The sequence below is a fragment of the Amphichorda felina genome (assembly GCF_050947745.1).
Source record: "Amphichorda felina strain 45539 chromosome Unknown scaffold_7, whole genome shotgun sequence".
NCBI classification, from domain to species: Eukaryota; Fungi; Ascomycota; class Sordariomycetes; order Hypocreales; family Bionectriaceae; genus Amphichorda; species Amphichorda felina.
In genome coordinates, this window is record NW_028145043.1 from 2186889 (window position 1) to 2203026 (window position 16138).

The 16138-nt window shown below is 55.7% G+C and overlaps 6 protein-coding genes across 6 annotated transcripts; all 6 read right to left on the reverse strand.

Annotated features, from left to right (window-relative positions):
- Window positions 1–327: 327 nt before the first annotated feature.
- Window positions 328–2060, reverse strand: ACO1O0_007481 (major facilitator superfamily domain-containing protein; the record flags this gene model as incomplete). The annotated part of the gene is made up of 4 exons (XM_083196854.1): window positions 328–550; window positions 730–1060; window positions 1130–1821; window positions 1882–2060. The coding sequence occupies 4 exons, from the start codon at window positions 2058–2060 to the stop codon at window positions 328–330; spliced, it is 1425 nt and encodes a 474-aa protein (XP_083048062.1).
- A 1081-nt stretch (window positions 2061–3141) lies between these two features.
- Window positions 3142–4575, reverse strand: ACO1O0_007482 (uncharacterized protein; the record flags this gene model as incomplete). The annotated part of the gene is made up of 1 exon (XM_083196855.1): window positions 3142–4575. One exon carries the CDS (start codon window positions 4573–4575, stop codon window positions 3142–3144), a length of 1434 nt encoding a protein of 477 aa, XP_083048063.1.
- A 2350-nt stretch (window positions 4576–6925) lies between these two features.
- On the reverse strand, window positions 6926–7555 carry ACO1O0_007483 (uncharacterized protein; the record flags this gene model as incomplete). The annotated part of the gene is made up of 1 exon (XM_083196856.1): window positions 6926–7555. One exon carries the CDS (start codon window positions 7553–7555, stop codon window positions 6926–6928), a length of 630 nt encoding a protein of 209 aa, XP_083048064.1.
- Window positions 7556–8022: 467 nt separating this feature from the next.
- Window positions 8023–9863, reverse strand: ACO1O0_007484 (ferric reductase NAD binding domain-containing protein; the record flags this gene model as incomplete). The annotated part of the gene is made up of 3 exons (XM_083196857.1): window positions 8023–8056; window positions 8112–9626; window positions 9697–9863. The coding sequence occupies 3 exons, from the start codon at window positions 9861–9863 to the stop codon at window positions 8023–8025; spliced, it is 1716 nt and encodes a 571-aa protein (XP_083048065.1).
- Window positions 9864–11204: 1341 nt separating this feature from the next.
- UBC4 (ubiquitin-conjugating enzyme/RWD-like protein) lies at window positions 11205–12204 on the reverse strand (the record flags this gene model as incomplete). Its single annotated transcript, XM_083196858.1, has 5 exons — window positions 11205–11344; window positions 11403–11586; window positions 11746–11775; window positions 11918–11963; window positions 12161–12204. 5 exons carry the CDS (start codon window positions 12202–12204, stop codon window positions 11205–11207), a joined length of 444 nt encoding a protein of 147 aa, XP_083048066.1.
- A 1004-nt stretch (window positions 12205–13208) lies between these two features.
- Window positions 13209–14540, reverse strand: ACO1O0_007486 (acyl-CoA dehydrogenase/oxidase; the record flags this gene model as incomplete). Its single annotated transcript, XM_083196859.1, has 2 exons — window positions 13209–14281; window positions 14336–14540. 2 exons carry the CDS (start codon window positions 14538–14540, stop codon window positions 13209–13211), a joined length of 1278 nt encoding a protein of 425 aa, XP_083048067.1.
- Window positions 14541–16138: the final 1598 nt, after the last annotated feature.

Consider the following 16138-nt stretch of genomic DNA (forward strand, 5'->3'; position numbering starts at 1 on the left):
GCGGGAGGTGGGGAATTGGGCTCTAGAGAGAGACGGATGTCTTTGAGGTCTCAATGCATCACAGAGCGGGGCACGAGTGGAACGGGAACACCAGACACACGGCTCAGGCGCAGGACTGCTTTTCTCACAACTCGAAGGTATTTACTTATACTTGGTATAAGAATGAATGTCTGTTATAATGAATTTAGTGGTCATCATAATGATCCTTCGATAAACAACTCCTTTATCCCTGCTATCGCTTTCTAATTCTAGAGAATGCGCTTTCTATCCAACCCCGTCTACTCTCTAAAAACACCACAATACTTTCCTACATGCAGAGCACCGGGATCAAATTGTGTACCGGTAGTGCGGGCTATCATCGCCCAGCTCCTTAAGCTCCTCCTCCGACATGCCCCTGTACTTCTCCACGGCAGATGCTTCTCCCGAGTCGCGGCGCGCGTTCTCACGACGGTACCAGAACCACATGAAGGCGTAGATGAGGGCGCCCATCCCGACCATACTCAGCGTGACGGCATGCCCACGGGTGTAGTGCGGTTTATCCGCGGCGGGGCTGTCGACGTGGGTTAGCTTGCGGGACGTGGAGAGAGATATGAGGGGAGGGGAGACTGACTAGATGAACGCGGACATGATCCCTGAGGTATTGCCGAGGGTGAGCTGCAAACCTGTGCTGGTCGTGCGCTTCCCATAACGCGGTGAGTTGGTGGGGAGCTAAAGGGGGCACGTTAGTACGTCCGTATCATCTTGTTGCTCCGGAACTTCCAGGGACTTACCCAGGCAAGTGGCAGGCCAACGACTACATACAGGCCCCCGGCGACGAGGAAGCACCCAAAGTAGTGCACACCACTGGGAACGTCGGCGAGCAGGATGCCGTAGCCGATGACGCTGATGGCGCCAAACAGGACACAGAAGAGGCCGCGCTGCTGCGTGCGGTCAGAGACAAAGGCGATGGCCATGTACGCCGTAGCACCGAGGAAGTAGCAAGGCACGGTGAGGAGCTGGACCTCTGCGGGGCTCCAGTCTCCGAGACCGTTAATGATGGTCGGCAGGAACGTCGAGAAGCCTGGTGGGCGGTGTTAGTCCATCATGGTACTCTCTCGGCCTAGCATATGGGAGGAAAGCGAGGACATACCGTAGAGCATGGTGTCGACGCCAAACTGGGCGATGCTAAAGGCCCAGACTTTCCAGTCGGTAAAGGCGCGGTTCATGTCCTTCTTGTTGAACTGCTGGCTGGACACGGTGTTTCCGTACTCGCGACGGCGGCGGACCTCCATGAGAGCCTTCTCCTCCCTGGTGAGGAAGTACGCCGACTGGGCGTCGTTGGGCAGGGCAAAGTAAGTGATGATGCCCAGGACCACGCTAGGCATCCCCTCGATAATCATGATCCATCGCCAGCCGCTCATGCCCTGGACGCCGTCCATGTGGCCGATGCCATAGGCGAGCAGGCCCCCAAGCGCACCCGCGATGGCGGCGCTGACGAAGAGGTAACCAACGCGTAGGGCGAGCTCGTGCTTGGAGTAGAAAAAGGTGAGGTAGACGTTGAGCCCCGGGAAGAGACCGGCCTCGACGACGCCAAGGAGTAGGCGCACTGCAATGAGACTGCCGTAGGATTCGACAAGGCCAGTCATGGTGGCGATGATGCCCCAGGTGACGGCGATAAAGGCGATCCAGCGGCGCGGGGTAAAGAGCTTGAGGACCAGGTTGGAGGGCACCTCGAAGACGAGGTAGGTGACGAAGAGGATGGATACGCAGACCTGGAACTGGCTGGAGGAGAGGCCGAGGTCCTCCTCGAGGCCGTAGAGGCGGGCGTTGCCAATGTTGACTCTGGGGTGTCGCTGTCAGGATCCTATGTTCCGTGTCCCAAAGTTCGGGGGAGAAACTAACCTGTCGAGGAAACTGAAGAGATAGAGGGCCATGATGAGCGGGATGAGATACAGATCCAGCTTGCGGACCATCTTCTTCTCATCGACGTGCTTGGCCAGCTCGGCCTCCTCGTCGAGCGACTGGTTGGCGTCGCCGGCCGGCCACGTCTCGACCCTCTTCTCGGCTTCTGGCTCTTCCATGGCGACGACTGTAGGGGCAATCGCTACGGTGGTGGTTGGTGGTGATTTCCCGGGGGTAGGGAGACTTTAAAGGTTACCTTATGTAAAAAAGCGAGACAGTGAGTCAGTAATAGGAACCCCAAGTTCGCAGCCGGAGCCGTCCGAGACACAGCCGGCTCGGGCGTCTTAGCGAGTGTCTCAGCGAGTGTATGAATGAGGTCAAAAGTATAATAGGGATCGGAGCGAAGAGGGAATTGGATCAGCGTCGCAAGATAAAAGAGCGCAACTGCTCACGCTGGTAGCGACAGCGGTGGGAGCATGTTGTGAGATCACGGAAGGTTCAAACCCCCAAGTTCTTCAGGGCACTAGGTATATTATTACCTTATGCCTCCCCCTCACCCCCATTACTACCAAGGCATGCGGGACCCTGCCTACCTCGCCTAGGTGGGTTGTCAGATACCATAGTCGAGAACGCCCGAGGCGCAAAGACTCGGCAAAAACCATGGCCAAGACTCTAAACGGACGCTTCGGGGACTCGGGTGGTGAGTTGAAGTATTTTTCTCCTGTACCTGAGCCAATGGCGTGATCCAGCGCCACCAAGTCAACTCCACCCGTAGAGCGCTCAATACCACCGTAATCCGTCCATGATGACTGAGAGTGTGTGGCTCAAAGACACCCGTAGGTTGTGGAATGATGCTGTGTGTTTCATCGTTGATTTGGAGTCCGCCACATATCTAGGGTACCTCCTTATCAAGGTGGGGGGTTCCCTACTGTCGGTATTACGAGTATTCCGTACGAGTCCGTATTCCGTACGAGTACACCATCTCGAGTCCAACTCGATCATGTCGTACAAGTGAAAATAAGATTTCGACTATCCAATAGTATCTACATGGCGCAACTTCGAATTATTATTCGTCTCCTCGCGCCGGAGATTCATAAATACCCCGCGGGGAATGCCACTGTGCGGCCAACCTCCCCACGTCCTAATGTGAATACAGCCCCCGTGACGCCTTTGTCCCATTATCAGACTCTCGTGCCGAGTCCGCATCGTTGTGGTAATACTTTCCAACCATCACCCACTCTCTAGCACCCACGTCGCTGCCTATCGGTAGTCCCCAGCGGGCATCTCGTACACCGGGCCGTTCTGCTGGTTCACAGCCTGGTGGCCGTCGATCTCGGCCGCGTTGGAGTTGTGCCACCTGGCAGCGCCTGCGCCGTCGCTGCCCAGCTCGGCAGCATGGGGCGACGGATGACGATCTTCAAACCCGGCGCCCTCCATTTCTGTGGGAGTTGAGTGTTGCGGGAGCTGATCACCTGATCTCAGGGTGCTACTCCGCTCGGTTGGGGATGGTCGGGAGTACGCTGTGCCAGGGCTGGGGCTCTTGTTATACGCCGAAGCTCTGGTGTATGCCGCGCCGTATGGCTCTGGTTTGGCATATCCAGCGCGGCCGTCGCCCATGGCAGTTCCGCGGTAGCCCTCGGGGGCAGCATTGGTTTTAGGACCCGGGGCCAGACCTCCCGCACTCGAGGGAGTGTGAGACATAGGCGGCGTGCGGCGGCCGGCACCAGCAGCAGCAGCGCCGACGGGGACCTCGGAGGCGCCAATCAAGTCATCGTGGTCGGGCTTAGGGCCACTGCGGCGTCTCTTGACGCAGAACCAAATTAGGCCAACAATGAGGGCAAGACCAGCGACACCCACACCAGCACCTATTCCAGCCTTGGCCCCAACTGATAGGCCACCGCTGTCATCATTACTGCCGTTGTCTTCAGTAGGCGCATCGGTGGGCTCAGTTACGCCCGTTGAAACCCGCGCGGCGGTCTCAGTCAGCGTACTGGTAACAGTCACTGTGGTTTTAGCACCGGCCTGCTCCGTCTCCGTAATCACCTTGGTGGCCGTGGTGACCTCGAGAGTGGTCTTGGTCGCCGTGCGGGTGTTGACAACGGTTGATCCGTCGGCACCGTCCGCAGTCTTGGTCTCCGTCACCGTGATGATGGCGCGCTTCTCCAGAGCAGCAGCGGGCTGAGCACGCGCCTTAATCTCCAAGATCGCTGAATCTACAGAGGTGGCGGTGGGCGCGGGTATCGGGTTCGTGGGTGTGGCCTCAACCTCGGCACAGGGGGCGGTGGGCTCTGCCTCCTGAAGCCATCTGCGCTTGTCGCTGTACACGGTTGTTGTCTCGTAGATGGTCTTGGTAGCCGTTTCCTCGTTGCTGCTCGTCACGGTGGTCGTTTCAAACTCGGTGTCGGTGGAAACCACAGTGATTACCTTGGTGATAGTGGTGAATGTGGTGGTGTCCTTTCCGGCTTCGCCGCTGACGGTGGTCGTCACGGTCTTCGTAGTGTCGGCTTCTTCGGTTGTTGACGTGGGCTCATCTTCGGTAGTAGTGGTGGCTTCTCCTTCCGTTTCGCTCGATGTTGGCAACGGGTCGTCCAAAGATATTACGGAGCTTTCAGAGATCTGCCTTTCGGCCAGGTCGGCGGCGGCGCTGCCGACGAGGCCGCTGAGCAGAGGGAGCAGTACCCAGTGCGGTCGCATGGTGGAGATTGGAGTGCGCGCTCTGGAATGCAAAGAGAGAGATAGGCAAAGGTCGAAGAAAAGAAGGTCGAAATTGGACAAAAGGAGTAAAGACTAACGAACGGACTACCTTTGTATGGACGTTTTGGGGGGGGTTAAAGGCAGGTATGAAATGGCAAAGTTTGTGACCGTTGCGAAGTCAGGCGAGAGCGGGTGACCAAACGGGGTCCGCTAGTCCGCGTCCCAGGAGGGATTCCACGCAGGAGATGAGTGGATGAGCGGCCATGGATGACAGTGGATGGCAGTGGATGGGTACACTGTGGGGTCACTACGGTCCGACTTGGACCACCTGATTCGCTGCCCTTGCAGAAGCCGACTGACTTTGACAGGACCCTCTTGCTGCGCCGCCTTGTGACAATCAGTCCACAGTTTATACTACGTAGAGGCAACTCTGCGCTGTTGTTGCAGCGCCGCCTCGGAGGGTGGTGATTGATCAACGATATGTATACCATGGTAGAAAAGTCGGAGAAACAGATCATGTCACTGCTCTCACGACTCGAGGTTGGTTTCAAGTTGTTTGCTAGGGCGGGATTGGCGACTCGCGACGTAGGCTAACAGCGCCAATTGAGTCCGCCGTGTAACTTGGCTCATGGCTTCGTTTGAGGTCCAAGCTAGGCTCGAGTCGCTTGTTGACGGAGGCAAGCGGCCACAAGACTAGGGCCCTTGCTTCCAAGGCCTTGCCTTTGGCCGTAAACCTGGGTCTCTGGGGATCAGTACTAGTGGTTGGTTTCAGGGGCGCTAACTGGTCGCTGGAGAACATATATTGTGGTTCTCCAGAGTACTCTGATAAGCTGACGTGGGCTATTACAATAGTATTACCTATAAGAGGTTGCATGCTGGTGATCTCTTTCGCCGACAACAAAGCCGCAAGCCGCCAAAAAAAAAAACCACATGATAAACATTTCGGAATTGACGCGGATGGGAGCGATACACAGTAGTGGGTGGAAATGACGGCAGTGGACAGCAGCACCACAGATAAGGCATCGGGGTAACGCATAATTGATCTTGATCCCAAGATCCCATCATCTCGCCTGCATCGCACCGAAAATTGTTTCGGGCGAGCAGCGAACAGTTCCATTCACATCGCGACCTGATCCTTCTGAAGCCAAACGGGAAGGCACGACGCACGAGTGAGACGAACGTTGATGGCGGCGAGCTGGCAGGAAGAGACGTTACACTTCGGCCCGTGACTGCTTCCTTCAGCCCCCTTCTAAGAGGTGAGAAACGAACCGCCACATTTGGCTTCGCCTCGTGTCTCTTGTGTCTCATATTATGACCACCCGACTACGAATACCACAACTTGAACGTCATAACAGCCGATACCGACAGAAGGGGTGATGCACTATTCAGCCGTGGGGCCAGCTGGACCTGCACGAATATTACCAGCGCCGTGTTATTTTCCCAGAGCGACCCAATCATACGAATACGGATACATACAAGTGCGAACCAGTTCTGGGGTCTCGGATTTCTGCGGGTGACCTCGGCATCGCCCACCTAGTTAGGATATTAATACGGGATCCAATTTCTTCAGGGCTCGGTTCTGTGAATTGTACCACCCCACCGTCATAATCAAGGCCAGCAGCAATCGTATCTGATGTCAGAGTGCCTATTCGTACTCGTAGCATCGCGACGAGTTGTTATAATGTCTTAGTCTTACCTTGGGAGCGTTTAGTACGAGTATGTCTTTTAAAAGGTTTGTTGGTGCTCTATCTTACTGCGCCAGCCAATCTGACAGGCGGCACAAAAATACGGTCTTTATTCCTACTCATAGTTAAGAAAGGGCAGTCCTCAGGCTTGTCTCACATACGGTACTTATTTCAACCTAACAATTCCTAGACGCTCGTGGTCTATGATACCTATGCAGAAACAAAAGGTGACTCCAGTGATTGTAAACAAGTGCTTGATTGATGTTGCTGTAGGATTGAGACTAAGATGCCACAACCTCTGCTAAGCTACCTACCTAGTTGTGCTTCCTCCAAGTTTGTCGCTGGCTTTCGTTGTTAAATATCACCATCGCCGCGTTTTCCCTCTCGATCTACCTTAAATGGGTGCACCAATTAAAAGAGAAAAGACAGCTAGTAAGCCCAGCTAGAAGGATAGACGGAAAACGTCTATGTAACACGACCCAAAGAACCCAAGGAGAACGCAACCAAGAACCGCTAAAAGAATGATACCTGCAGAGCCTCATCAATCCCCATGAACCCATGTAGCAATATCCGTCAACTCCAATCAAGCTCTGGACCCATGCTATTGCGGTATGAACTGCACCGTGTCCATGAGGTCTTTTATAACTCTCCAACGCTCGAGCCGATCAGCGGCCCACCTCATCTGGCCTAAGACGCAGGGCCTCATTGTCCTCCGCCGGCTTCTTATAGGCGAGCTTCCGCTCGTAAAAGTACCTCAGGATAAGGTTTTCGACACGCCCAAGCTCTCCTGACGCAATGGCAGCCTGTACCCAGGCTTCGATACAAGTGAACCACGCGCTCAGCTCGTCAAGTCGTCGCTTCCAGAGGCTGATGTTTTCCCTCATATCCTTCTCAGCATCTACATATTTCTCAAGTCTCCCTCTGATGTCCAAGTACTCATGCTTTGCGTCGGTCATTGCCGCTGCCAAGTCATGCAGTTGGCTAACCGTGTCTGGTTGATGCTGGATAGTATCCGCTTCCAGAGTTGTCTCCTCTGTGGTGGTGTCAAATTCGGCCTCGGTTGATGGTGTCTCTCCAATTTCATCCGTAGATAGGTTTGATGACTCCGAATCAGTATCCATCATCTCGGTCGGTTCATGGATAGAAGTGGGAGCGTCATCGGCATGTTGCATGTGGGAGTTCTCTCGCGTTCCAGCAACCTCGGGGCCAGCTCCATCAATAGGCTGTTGCAAGGGTTGGCCTGGCTCATTCTCCTGCGAGTTGTCGCCAAAAGTCTCACCGCCACAGGAGGCCATTTCTTTTCAACCAATGGCCCCAAGATAGGTTGTCTTGATGCAGAGTGGGAAGTGTGGCGGTGGAAGGTCTGTTGTGATGTTGGAGTTGTGGTGAAGATGTGATGGTGCTAAAGTAAAGAACTCGTAGGGTGGGAGGTCAATGCGTAGAAATAAATAGAGGCAACTGGTTAAATCCTCTCACTAGGTGAGTCTAACTCTCTTGGTTGCAGGTAGGCTCCTAGGAGGAGCAAAGCTACTCGGGCTGTAACAAACCCCTATTCGGGCTGTTCGCAGGTCCTAGTATAAACCGCCATATTATTATGAAAAAAGTATCATTATTTTCGTGACAATATTACTACAGTACCATGATAATTATTGTGATAATGCTCTGTTGCAGCCCGAGTAGTTGCACCTCTTAGGGTTATTTCTTGATCTATCTCCTCAACCAAGGACCCCGAATGCGCTCCACGCACTCACCAGCCGCCCAACTAGAAGTTCTCTTTGCCCCAGATAAAGGAGAAACTGCTTATATGTTAGCACCTCTCGGGGCCTCTTCAAAACAGAGATCGGAACTTACCCAGGTTCTGTGTACTTGTTGCAGTACACATGGAGCGAGCTCCCCAGCCCCTTGGGGCCGCAAAAGAAGACACCCGCCTCGGCAGGAGCATGCAGCTTCCGAATGCCCCGGAATATCATGTCCCAGTTGGGGCGGCCAAAGTTGGTCGGGCTGCGCAGGCCGGTGATGGCGTCCTTGTCCGCGTTGGCGTCGTTGATCATGATGTTTGTCGCATCGTCGGCCTTGATCTTGGCCGTCAGGTACGTGTGAATCTCGATGCGGTTGTCCACATCCTGCGCCTCGACTGCCAGCAGCAGCGACCGGAACCACTCGAAGGACCCAAAGTCGCGGCAGATCCAGAAGAAGTACACCTTGCTCAGTCGCGTCCGCTTCTTGGGGAAGTTCATCCGGTACCAGATGCTCTTGAGGATCGAGGCGAACGGCGTGACGCCGATTCCCGCGCCGACGAGGATAGACACCTCGTACTTGAACACATCCTCTGAAGCTGATCCAAAGGGCCCGTCGATGTACACTCTTGGTAGGACACGGCGGAGTCGTGGGTCCCCATTCTCTCCCTCGCCATCGATGCCCACAACCTTGCTGGTGTCGGCCTTGTTGTCCCAGTCACATCCAAGCGTCTTGGCAAACTCCTTGGTGAAGTCCCCGACGCACCGCATGTGCACCGAGATGTAATCCTCCTCGGGCGCACTCGTGAGCGTAAAGGGGTGGTACTGCCAGAGAGACACAGCCGGGCAGGACAGGAAGATGTACTGGCCTGCGCGCGTCTTGGTGTGCTCCTTCTTGATCTGGATCTCGCACACATTGCTCGGATGCTGGATGACCTTGGATATGTACGTCTTGTGCCGGCCACGGACCTCGCGTGCCGCCCGCTCGGCCAGGTATATGAAGCCGCCGTACATCCAGTACTGCCAGAAGACGCCGATGGCGGACGCCCCCAGGCTGGTGCAGAAGGGCGCCACGTCCGGCTGGATCATGCAGTATGCGCCGTGGATGGCCCAGAACAGGAAGAAGACGACAAACATGTGGTGTGTGTACCAGAAGCGCTCGTAGTTAGCCCGCCGCGGCTTCTCCATGGACGTGGCCACCATGCCCATGAGGGCCACCAGCATCACGTAGCCCGTCCAGCCGGGCCCGGAGGCGAAGTTGGCCAGCAGCCAGCCGTAGAACCCGAGCCCGTTGCGTGCGGCGACGCGCCCAAAGTTGACCCAGTGAGAGATGGTGTGCAGCCACGAGAAGAAGACGATGGACCACGCCGTCATCTTGTGGAAGCTGATGTTCTTGTCGAACTGGATGATGCCGTTCAGGGGCGTCCGGCGCAGCAGCGAGATGAGCGTCCGGCAAACCGGTAGCATGATAATTCCAATGTCAACGTGCAGAACCAGCGCCGAAGAGCGCGCCACGACAAAGGTGAATCCGAATGTCTCTCGAGAGCTCTCAAGGCTCTCCTTCATGGCGTAGTGCACGCACCCAAAGGCGAAGATGAGGCCATGCGCGAGCACAAAGACGGCAACGAATCTGTCCAAAGCCGAGTCAGCACCCTTTCTTTCCCATATCTTCCATGCGTACATGCCAGGGAACTTCTCACACTTTCCGGTATCCCTCGTTGATCATCCACCGGGCAAACCTGTCCCTCGGTGCCAGCTCTTGCTGTGTCTCCTGTGTCATCTCGCCGGCGAGCAGCATCCGCGTGAGGGGAGTCCATCTCGAGCGTTCAGAGGGCCGCTCAATCCCGTAGTAGTTTTCGTAGCTCATCTTGACGACGAGATATGGCAGCAGCCTGGGTCAGGCCTACTGCTTGACACCACAGTCCAGACTGTCTGTCGTTCGTCGGTAACGGCTTTGGTTTTTACTCGAAGATTTTGAAATGCTCTCGGCCAGTATATTCTTGAAAACTGCGAGACACTGTAGAGACCTGATTAATCAATAATAATAGTCGTGAAGGCCTCAGAACCAGCTGAATCGGCGAAAAGAGGGTATCTCAAAGGAAATGCGTGTCTAGAACGAACGTATCAACCATGGGGTTCGTAGGAAACAAGGAATAGAGAAGAAATTCAAGAGGTAGAGATATCCGAAGAACCCAAGCTTTGGTCAACCTTAGGGCACTTTTCAGGGTTAGAAACTGGTCGTGGCGCGGCCTGTATGATGATGAGACTTACATTGTATGAGGATGCGCCTGGCTGGGGGTCCCTCTCACCAGCCCAACCGGCGCTATCAAGGGGCTGGTTCTTGATGGGGAAAATACAAAATCGCACAACTTAACAAGTAACTCGTCATTATAGAGATCAACTGATTGATTTGGGCGCAAAATGGTTGCATGCCTTGCCCGCTTGCTTTGTATGGTTGCCATATTGGCGATGCTACATCGTGGCCATAGAGGGATCACCACCATAGCCCATCAAACGCTGTTCCCCATCCCCCAATGGTACACAGAGTCTCACACGTGAGGGCGCAATCAGCCCATCTCTACGCTCGCACCGTTTCGCTATATTCTACTAGGAGACTTCGTATTTGATAGTTCTCCAAGCCTCGACCCCTCTCCGTGTCAAGAACCTCAGGTCGCGGTATGTGAAACACCGTTCTGCTGCAGGCATCGCCGGAAAGGCGCCAGGGGTACCACGATGTCACCCTCGGCAGATGGTGATGCATGGATGTCACTGTAATCGTGAAAGGAACCTTACCTAACCAAGTGTCGCCGCTCGGAACGCATCTGGAGCCCATCGTATTAGTTCGCATAGGTAGGTAATTACATTCACTGTAAGACGTATGAACTGCAACATAAAGATGCGTGCTGTTATTGAGTATAATAACTCGTCAATGCTGTCCGAAAGCTAATCGCCGGGTCCCCTCAATAACTCATCATGTATCATGCCTGGTCTGTTCTTTGTTCCACCCTGCAAAACCCTCGTCGTCGCCGCCGAGAGCTCTAGCTCGGCCAGCGTCCGACATCGCCCGTGGCCTCGCTATGATTCCGGAAGTCCGCTCGGCACCGAGCATGATCCCCATGTTCACCACATCTCAGGTCGCAGTCGTTATAGAGACAGAGGAAGAAAATATATCGCCGTGCCTCATCGCCCCCGAAACGCGTCAAGCACGCTAGATCGCATACTTGCGGGTCCACTCCCGGGCAGTGGCCTCGTATCGCGGGCGGTCGGTCTTGTACACGTGGGCGATCTCAGGGACAAGAGGGTCGTCGGGGTTGGGGTCCGTCAGCATGGAGCAGATAGACAGAAGGACTATTATCGCATATTTGTCAGCCAAATATCCCAACAAAAAATGGTTGGAGTTCCTCACCTTTGGAAATGGTCAGAGCCGGGCTCCACTGGTCCCTCAGGATATCCAAGCAGATGCTGCCGTTGGAGTTGATATTGGGGTGGTAGATCCTGGTGGTGAAGTTGACCTTAGGAGGCTTGAAGGGATAGTCGGTAGGGAAGTGGATAGCGAGAAAGAAGACGCCGCCAGAGTAAGGTGACTCGCCCTGCCAAAAAAAAAAAAAAAGTCAGCGAAAACCTTTCAAGGTATGTGGTAATGTACACATCGCGGCGACAAGCGCACGTCACTATGCAAACAGTAATACCGCGATCCGTTGAAGATCCCGTGGGGCGGGGGAGGGGTATCTGTGCGGGTTAATACTTACAGGACCCATGATAGTGGCTTGCCAGTGGAACTATTAATTTGGTCAGAGCATATTCGGAACGAGCGCGGTTGATTTGACGTTGTTGAACGGTGCTCCCAGAAGATTTGCTGGTGTTGAGGCTGGGAGACCAGGCTGCTTATCATGAGGATGAGGGGGCGGGGCAGTTGCATACCAGATCTTCGCCGATGGGACCGGCGGAGCAGGAGGACGGCGGGTCACTACGAGATCAAAAGTTAGCCAAAACTGCTCATTATGATTTTCATGCCGCTGAACAGGCCCCCGAGCATTCAAACAGGCTCGTAAAGAGACACCCGCGATAGGCTGAGAACCCCGCCTATGCCAGCCCCACATCCTGGGACTGGTTGCGGGATCCCGCCGGGCGCTGTCGGAGGGCGACGAGGGGAATCCAACGTACCGGCCGAGGTCAGTGAGTTCCTTGTTGATGCGCTTGAGAGCCATCGTGCTCTGTGTGTTTTGGGTGGGAGGGTATCTAGGGGTGGTGCGAGGATTCTCGCAGTCGTGGTCTCCTGCAAGGCGGCGGATGGTTAGCAGGCGTAGGCGAAAAAGCCACCGAAGGCGGGAATGACGCACGACGATGAAGGCGCAACTTCAGACGTCAAGGCGGGGTGAGGAGGTCGATTCTGCAGTGCAGTCGATTCGAGAGAAGAAAATGTCGAGTTTTTGGGTGGACTTTGTGGCCAGAAGCGCCGGTTGGATATGTTGACGTTGGGTGTCGTGGGTGACGGGGATGCAGGAAGAAGAGAGTCGTGAGTGATTGTCAGGAGCCAAACCGGGCAGAGAGAGGAAGTGGAGGGGGAGAAAAGAGGGAAGGCTTGGCAGCCCGAAAAGTCAGGCTTTTTTTGGCCCACGCCTGAGCGGCCTGTTGCGAACGTCTGCGCTGGGTCACATTGGCGCGCCGCCACCCGGCGCTAGGTACAATATTAACAGGGAGGCCACCTCGTTACACGTATTGTCATGCAAAGTCCTGCTAAGAGTTGACTCATTTCTCAGCATTGTCTAAGCCTCGTGTCAGGCCGTCTCGCTGGCGGCTACCACAATCTTCCCCCAACTTCGATGGCAGTGACTCGCACCTCTCAGGCCTCAAATCAGCGCCCTCTTGGGCTCTGGATCCGTAAGCATCCTGAGCCCGGTCGGGCTGCGACATGAACCATCTTGTGCATGCAGAACCGAAGAATCATTGGTTTGCCACATGGTTTGCCTGTTGGCTTAAGCCCAACCAGGCTTTTCACTTCGTACCATGACGCTGATGCATAGGTACACTTACCTTACCGCGCTCTTCTCCTTGAGGACGGTTCGATTGTCAGATTGACATGTAACACTTACTCAGCGCCCATACCAGATCACAAGGTTTGACCGTTGGCTGCTTTGTTTATACACGGGGTGCATCAGACACATGGCATTGCAAGAAGGTACTAGGTATTGGTTTTACATTGATACAATTATTAACAGAAAGCCTGGACACCAGTGATGGCCCTGCCCAGGATCAGGCTGTGAATATCGCTCTGTCCCTCATATGTTTGCGTGACATAGAGGTTGGCCACGTGGCGGCCGATACCGTACTCGTCACTTACAGCGTTGCCGCCAAAGATCTCCTGCAGCACCCGCGCGTTGCGCAGCGCGGCGTCGCAGTTCTGGCGCTTCACCATGCTGATCATCTCGGGTGTGGCCTTGCCCTCGTCCTTGAGCCGGCCGACCTGGATCGACGCCAGCGTTCCGTACGCGGCGTCCGTCGCCGCGTCGGCGAGCTTCTTCTGGATGAGCTGGTACTTGGCCAGCGGGTTGCCCTTGAACTGCTTGCGCTCGAGGGCGTAGGTGCGCGCGCGCGCAAGGCAGTCCTCCAGCGCACCCATGACGCCGAGGGAGATGCCGTAGCGGGCGCTGTTGAGGCAGCTGAAGGGGCCCCTGAGACCCTCCACATCGGGGAACATGTTCGCCTCGGGGACGGGGCACTCATCTAGCTGGATCATGCCCGTTATCGACGCCCTCAAGCCGTTCTTGTTCTTAATAGCCGGAGTCTCCAGCGTTCCGGGCGGGCAGTCCTTCCGCTCGACCAGGAATCCCTTGATCTTGCCCGTCTCCTGCATCTTGGCCCACACCACTAGAACGTCCGCGATGGGGCTGTTGGTGATCCACGTCTTCGCTCCGCTGAGAGAGTAGTATCCCTTCTTGGTAGGGTGGGGCTTGGCCACCGTCTCCATGCTTCCCGGGTCGCTGCCGTGGTTGGGCTCTGTCAGCCCGAAGGCGCCGAGGAGCTTGCCCTTGGCCATCTCGGGGAGAAACCTCTCCTTCTGCTCCTCTGTGCCAAACTCGTTGATGCCGCCCATGACCAGGGACGACTGGACCGACATGCCAGATCGGTAGCCGCTGTCGACGCGCTCGACCGCACGGGTGATGAGGCCGCCGGCGACGGTGGAGACGCCCGCGCAACCGTAGCCCTCGATGCCGGAACCCAGCAGGCCGAGCTCGCCCATCTCCTGCAGCATCGTCGCATCATAGTCTTCGTCGCGGTAGGCCTCTACGTCATGTTAGCTCGGTCTTGTAGACACGCGTTCCAAGGGTGAGGACGTACGCAGGATCCGGGGCGCCAGGCGCTCCTGGCAATAGCGCTCAGCGGTCTCGCCAATGGCCAGCTCCTCCTCGGTCAGGAGGTTCTTAGAGTAGAGGGGATCCTCCCAGTTGAAGGTATTGGTGGGAGCAGACGCGAAGCTTCTGGCGGCCATTGGCCGCAGCTGGGCGGCACTCCGCGCGCAGGTCCTCAGTACCGGTCGGAACATGATGGCTGTGTGAAGGGAGAAGAAGTCTGGGGAGAAACGTGGAGGTGCGGAGTTGGGGTTGGAGTTGGAGTTGGGATTGGAGAGGCGAAGGCTGGCGGCTTATAGATGGCACGAAGTACGGCCAGCCGAGGCGAGGTCCCGACACCGGTGCGGCGGGGGCCCCACTGTCTGGCACTGAAGGTAATTCGATTTCGGTCTGAAGCGCCGAGCACCGTGGATTCAACTTCAACATTTAACTCGGCGGATCACAAAGTTGGCCGCATAGCACCACCACACAGGGCGTTTTCAATGATGGGCCGATCCATTTCCCCGAGCATTCCATGCAGCTCTTATGATGCTCGCTATGAATACCTCGGTAGTAAGTGCCCAAGTGGGGAGAATGTGGTATTAAGTAGGTAAAGTACGTACGTCCTAGGCAGTACTTTCACTAGGCCACCAAACCCCGCGAGGCTGGCATTCAGGTTACTCGATCCGTACAGTGCGAAGATTAATCTCCCCCAGTGTGGACTACCTACGAGTATGGGGTGCTGTTATGGAGCAGTTTTGACCGCCCCCTTTCCCACTTCCTCCCTCGCCAGCAAGCTCAGTCTGTCTAGTTCCTCTAGGTCGACTGCAGGAGCTACACCCACCATTAGCTAGTGGACTGGGCGTGTCGCTCTCAAGCAAGCTTGAAGGTTGTGAAGACAGCCCCTCTGACGAGTGGTGCAGCCCCGTCACGCGCGCCATCCTCCGCCTCTCCTTCCCCTCAATGAATCTGGGGGACCTTGTGGGCCGTGAGGGGGCCCAACTGCGAATGGAACCTCTGATGGATCTCCAAAAATGAGCGCGTTGGACACATAAGACAATTCGGCCGGTGAGACTGGACGCCGAGGGGGGTTGGGATCGAGAGTTGCGCCGAACCCAATGCCGTTGAGTTGCATGCGGCTCCAAGGGGGATTCCTATGTTAATTCAACGACTCCTCTAAATAGCGGGGAGTCGGGGTCACTTACCGAGCTGTCCTTTAATTCTTGGACCGGCTCTGGGCAGGATGTCATGGCGAAGCTGAGCGGGCCTGGAGGCTGTGTGGGCGGGAAGCACTTGTTGATCTCCGAACCCTACCAGGCGCTCAGCTTGGCCTCCCGGCCTCTCCTGTGCAGCCGTCGCCGCAGCCGCTGCACTCGTTCGGCGGCATCACAGTGGACGGATGATTTTGACCCAGCGGGATTAGGAGTTTGCCTAGAGACTGGGACGCTTCCACCGGACAAGCTGCTGGCTATGCCGAGGCTGGAGTGGCCTCCGGGGCATAAGTTGGAAATAGGTTAGGGATAGAAATACCGGTCAATCTTCGAAGTCGATGAGAAGTGTGCTGGGCAAGAAACCCCAAGGTCGAGGCTAACTCGATGTTCCGCGAGTCAACTCGGACAGCACATGTACAGGCTGGGGCGCTCTTGCTCATGTTGCAGTGCCCACTCGGGCATACGACGAGTCTTAGGCGGGACAATACTTCGTAGAGTCTCGAATTTGGGCCAGACATTGTCCACAAGTCCGCCCGATGGAGTCAGCGCCAGTCTGCATGTCGAAGCGCTTGAGGACACGCCTTTGAAACCCCAAATCATAA